Raw genomic sequence first — 6,000 nt, 5'->3', positions numbered from 1 at the left:
AATCAATTTTTAAAAAAGTAAATCAATTCCAACATTTGCATCCACTCCATTAACCCAGAAATTAGGTAAAACATATTCAGATAACACATTTAACATAAAAAATAAAATATATAAGGCCTATTATAATTGAAATATTATTCCTCAGAAAGTAAAAAAAAATGAAATAACAATCATGAAAGTATTTTCAATTCTACTTAAGACCAAGAAATATTTTGGGGAAAAAACTTTATTTATTCTTCAACATCAAAGAAGCACCCTTGATGGTAGAGGACACCCCTGTCCTTACCATGTTATTATTTTCTTGGATAAAATGGTGCTGAGTAACTGGCCTGTCATCAAACTTCTTGTTAGTTGCATCAATTTTGGCTTTGACATTCTTTGGTGACTTGGTGCTTTGGGGTAATCCATTGACAGCATACAAATAGTACATATCGGCTGTCTGGAAACAAAGAGAAGAAGAAATTTTATACAAAATATGCAGGGACTGAGAAAACTATAGGAAAAAGTTTACCAAATTAATACCTCTCTTCTTCATGTAAGGTATAGGAAAGGTACAAACTGAAATAGCACAGATAAAAGCAAATAATTAACATGGAAAATAAATTTAGGAAAGCATTTGGTTTTATGCATTCACTAAAAAGGCTCTCACAGAGTTCTGCCCTGTGAACAAACTAAGCTTCCATCTGATGTAAGCAGAAGCAATCTATTGGTTTTCATGAAACTGTTGCCCAGCAGAAACTATAGCTAATGGAAACAATACCTTGCAAGGTGAACCTATACGTGAGAATTTGAGTGTGGCTATAGAACTAACTGATAAGAAATGTGGTGCCTCTTGTTTTAGATTATGAAAGTACATAATTGATATAACAATGTGATATTAATGAGCATGGTGTAAAATTATTAATGACAATCACAATCTAAATCCAAGTCAGTACAACTTATACAGGGATTCATTTTATTTTATTTTAAATATATTTTTATTGATTTCAGAGAGGGAGGGAGAGAGAGATAGAAACATCAATAATGAGAGAGAATCATTGATTGGCTGCCTCCTGTATGTGCCCTTGACTGGAATCAAACCCGGGACCCTTCAATCTGCAGCCAAACCAGTGAGGGCCAGGGATTCATTTTAAAATCGTTCATTTCTTCTGCATTATTCAGAGGATGGCAATATTAAATTAAGCAGGCTAGCTTTTTCTGCATGTTTATGCTCATGCTTAAATCCCATTGCTCTTTCAGAATTTCCTGATGCTACGTGTTCATCTAGGACAGTGGTAGGCAAACTCATTAGTCAACAGAGCCAAATATCTACAGTACAATGATTGAAATTTTTTTTGAGAACCGAAAACCGACTTCTGTGCATGGGCCACCAAGTTTCAATCACATTGTTTGTGTGCACCCGCACGTGGTATTTAGTGGAAGAGCCACACTCAAGGGGCCAAAGAGCCGCATGTGGCTTGCAAGCCGCAGTTTGCTGACCACTGATCTAGGATGTCCTCCTTGCAGTAAGATTTATACCATATATGTTCAGAAAACTCATTTAGGATACATCTAGGCCAAGTGAGTATTGTGGTAACATCAGGGATTAACATCTATCAGAATGTTAAATGCAGGCATTGCTTGCACATCTGGAATGGCCCTATCTTACCTAATAATAGACAAAAATGTAAATTGACCATACCTCTGCTACACCCACCAGCCAATCAGGAGTGATATGCAAATTAACCCAACAAAGATGGAGGTTAATTTGTATATACAGGCGCTGAGCGACTGAGGCAGGCAGGTCACTTGTCGTCGCCATGGTGACGATGCAGGCATTCTGCCCCCCTCCCGGTCTCTCAGGGCCTCTGGGCAGCGTGGGAAGGCAGGGCAGGAGCGGAAAGAAGTGGTTCCGGGGCTGGGCCTGAGTGGAAAGGCGGTGCCGGCAGCCAAGGAAAGGAAGGCCCTTCTAGCACAAATCTTCGTGCATTGGGCTTCTAGTTTTAATAATAATTGGCACTTCTATCTAGTGTTTATAATTATGTATTCAGAATCAATGAGTCAAAATTAGAACAAACCAATAACCCATTATAACAATTGAGTTAAGTAACATTTTACTTCATAAGATGTTCAATCTGAAAAACAAAACTACATGTTGGTGATTGTAAGTTTTTACATTTACAAGCAACCGGCTTCATGAGAGCAAATGGATAAGCTACATCAAGAGATCTACACTGCCCTGGCTGGGTGGCTCAGTTAGTTGGAGCATCATCCTGTATACCAGAAGGTTGCAGGTTTAATTCCTGGTCACAGCACAAACGGGAGGCAGGCAATCGATGTCTGTCTCTCACATCAATATGTTTTTATCTTCTTCTGTCTTTCTTTCTCTTCCCCTCTCTCTAAAATCCTTATGCATAGCTAGATTTCAGATAGGAGTGTACATCCCTTCATATAGCTCACTCAGGTGGACCCACTGTGCCTGAAGGTGGTTATGATTTTTGTCTTTTAGAGATTAAAAGAAAATATTGGCAGATAACAGGATGTCTGGTATTTTCTTCAAAATACTATGGAAAGTTGGGAAGGGGGTGGGAATAAACTTAAAGTAGAATTGGCCATGAGTTGATATGTTCATACTATATGATAAGTGCATGAATATGAATTATTCTATTTCTACACATATTTGGAATTTTCCATAATAAAAAGAGAACCAACATGTTTCAATTTCAATTTCTCACACATAACCTTTATCAAACTGTACCACTTCATGACTAAGTGTCATGTTCTCAGCTGATGACATATACCAACTTATTCTCACAAAAAACCTTCAGTTCCACTGCCAGTGATTAAATTGTCAAATCAACACAGGGAAATGAGGCACAGATTTTGTTGGCAAAGTCTCCTAAGTATTTAATTTCAGAAATGTCCACTGTACACTAGATAAAATGAACACCATTTTATTTAAAACATTTTTAAAAATATATTTTTATTGATTTCAGAGAGAGAAGGATAGATAGAAACATCAATGATGACAGAGAATCATAGATCAGCTGCCTCCTCCACACCCCACACTGGGATTGAGCCTGCAACCTGGGCATGTGCCATGACTGGGAATCAAACCGTGACCTCCTGGTTCATAGAACCATGCTCAACCACTGAGCCACACCAGCCAGGCAAAAAATGAACACCATTTTAATTTGGAAATCTCATTTTATTTTATTTTCAATTTTTTTTAATTAAGGTATTATATGAGTACATATCTTACCATTGCCCCCCCACACCACTCCCATATATGCCCTCACCCTCAGAGTTTTGCGTCCATTGGTTATGTTTATATGCATGCATACAAGTCCTTTGGTTGATCTCTTATCTTCCCCACCTCTCCCTAACCTTCCTGCTGTAATTTGACAGACTGTTTGATGCTTTACTGCCTCTGTATCTATTTTTTGTTTGACAGTTTATAATGTTCTTTATTATCCATAAATGAGTGAGATCATGTGGTATTTTTCTTTCATTGAATGGCTTATTTCACTCAGCATAATGTTCTCCAATTCCATACAGGTTGCTGCAAATGGTAAGAATTCCTTCTTTTTTATGGCAGCATAGTATTCCATTGTGTAGATGTACCATAGTTTTCTGATCCAGTCATCTGCTGATGGGCACCTAGGCTGTTTCCAGATCTTAGCTATTGTAAATTGTGCTGCTATGAACATAGGGGTGCATATATCCTTTCTTATTGGTGTTCCCAGTTTCTTAGGATATATTCCTAGGAGTGGGATTACTGGGTCAAATGGGAGTTCCATTTTCAGTTTTTTGAGGAAACTCCATACTGTTCTCCACAGTGGCTGCACCAGTCTGCATTCCCACCAGCAGTGCACGAGGGTTCCTTTTTCTCCGCATCCTCGCCAACACTTGTCCTTTGTTGATTTGTTGATGATAGCCATTCTGACAGGTGTGAGATGGTACCGCATTGTTGTTTTGATTTGCATCTCTCAGATAATTAATGATGTTGAGCATGTTTTCATGTGTCTCTTGGCCTTCCTGCTGTCTTCTTTTGAAAAGATTCTATTTAGGTCCGTTGCCCAATTTTTTATTGGATCATTTATCTTCCTTTTATTAAGTTGTATAAGCTGCCTGTAGATGTTGGAGATTAAACCTTTATCAGTGATACCATTTGCAAATATATTCTCCCATGCAGTGGGCTTTCTTGTTGTTTTGTTGATAGTTTATTTTGCTGTAAAAAAGCTTTTTATTTTGATGTAGTCCCATTTGTTTATTTTCTCTTTAGCTTCCATTGCCCTAGGGGCAGTATTGGTGAAGAAGTTCTTTTGGCATATGTCTGAGATTTTGCTGCCTGTGGATTCCTCTAGTATTTATATGGTTTCCCGTCTTATGTTTAAGTCCTGTATCCATTTTGAGTTTATTTTTGTGTATGGTGTAAGCTGGTGATCTAGCTTAATTTTTTTGCATGTATCTGTCCAATTTTCCCAACACCATTTATTGAAGAGACTGTCTTTATTCCATTGTATGTTCATGCCTCCTTTGTCAAATATTAATTGAGCATAGTGGTTTGGGTCAATATCTGGATTCTCTATTCTATTCCAATGATCTATGTCTGTTCTTGTGCCAGTACCAGGCTGTTTTGAGAATAGTGGCTTTGTAATACAGCTTGAAATCTGGTATTGAGATCCCTCCTACTTTATTCTTCTTTCTCAGGATTGCTGTGGCTATCTGGGGTCTTTTTTTATTCCAGATGAATTTTTGGAGAGTTCTTTCAAGGTCTGTGAAATATGCCATTGGTATTTTAATGGGGAGTGCATTGAATCTGTAGATTGATTTGGGTAGTATGGACATTTTAATGATGTTGATTCTACCAATCCATGAACATGGTATGTTCTTCCATTTGTTTACGTCTTCCTCTATCTCTTTTTTTCAGTGTCCTGTAGTTTTCCGCGTATAGGTCCTTTACCTCCTTAGTTAAGTTTATTCCTAGGTATCTTAATTTTTTTGGTGCGATGGTAAATGGGATTGCCTTTTTAGTCTCTCTGTCTGTAAGTTCACTATTGGTATATAGAAAGGCCATAGATTTCTTGGCGTTAATTTTGTATCCTGCTACATTGCCGAATTCATTTATTAATTTTAATAGTTTTTTGACAGAGTCTTTCAGATTTTTATGTACAATATTATGTCATCTGAAAAGACAGCTTTACTTGTTCTTTTCCAATTTGGATGCCTTTTATTTCTTCTTCTTGTCTAATTGCAATGGCTAATACTTCCAGTACTATGTCAAACAGGAGGGGTGAGAGTGGGCACCCCTGTCTTGTTCCTGTTCTTAGGGGAAATGGTTTTAGTTTTTGTCCATTGAGTATGATGTTTGCTGTGGGTTTATCATATATAGCTTTTATTATGTAGAGGTATGAGCCTTCTATTCTCACCTTGTTGAGAGTTTTTATCAAAAAAGTGTGTTGGATTTTGTCAAATGTTTTTTCTGCATCAATTGATATGACTATGTGATTTTTATCTCTCAATTTGTTTATGTGATGTATCACGTTTATTGATTTGTGGATATTGTACCATCCTTGCATTGCTGGGATAAATCCTACTTGGTCATGGTGTATGATCTTCCTGATGTACTGCTGGAGCCGATTTGCTAGAATTTTGTTGAGGATTTTGGCATCTATGTTCATCAGGGATATTGGTCTGTAATGCTCTTTCATTGTGTTGTCTTTATCTGGTTTTGGTATTAGGGTGATGCTTGCTTCATAGAAGAAGCTTGGAAGTGTTCCTTCCTCTTGAATTTTTTGGAATAGTCTGAGGAGGATAGGTTTTAGTTCTTCCTTGAATGTTTGGTAAAACTCTCCTGTGAAGCCGTCAGACCCTGGACTTTTGTTTGCTGGAAGCTTTTTGATGACTGCTTCAATTTCTTCCATAGTTACAGGCCTATTGAGCTGTTCAGATTCTTCCTGATTGATTTTTGGAAGGTTATATTTTTCTAGGAATATGTCCATTTCCTCCAGGTTGTCC

The 6,000-nt window shown here is 37.5% G+C and overlaps 1 protein-coding gene across 1 annotated transcript in view; it reads right to left on the bottom strand.

The window, feature by feature from the left end:
- Positions 1 to 226: 226 nt before the first annotated feature.
- Positions 227 to 6,000, bottom strand: part of CFAP47 (cilia and flagella associated protein 47) — a gene marked incomplete at both ends in the record, with an annotated part of 486,291 nt that continues 480,517 nt past the window's right edge. The window contains one exon of the mRNA XM_079765682.1: positions 227 to 439. Coding sequence (XP_079621808.1) covers positions 227 to 439 — 213 coding nt within the window. The remainder of the gene's footprint in view (positions 440 to 6,000) is intronic.

Source organism: Cnephaeus nilssonii, assembly GCF_951640355.1.
Source record: "Cnephaeus nilssonii genome assembly, chromosome: X".
Taxonomy (NCBI): domain Eukaryota; kingdom Metazoa; phylum Chordata; class Mammalia; order Chiroptera; family Vespertilionidae; genus Cnephaeus; species Cnephaeus nilssonii.
This window is presented reverse-complemented; position numbering and strand designations above follow the sequence as displayed.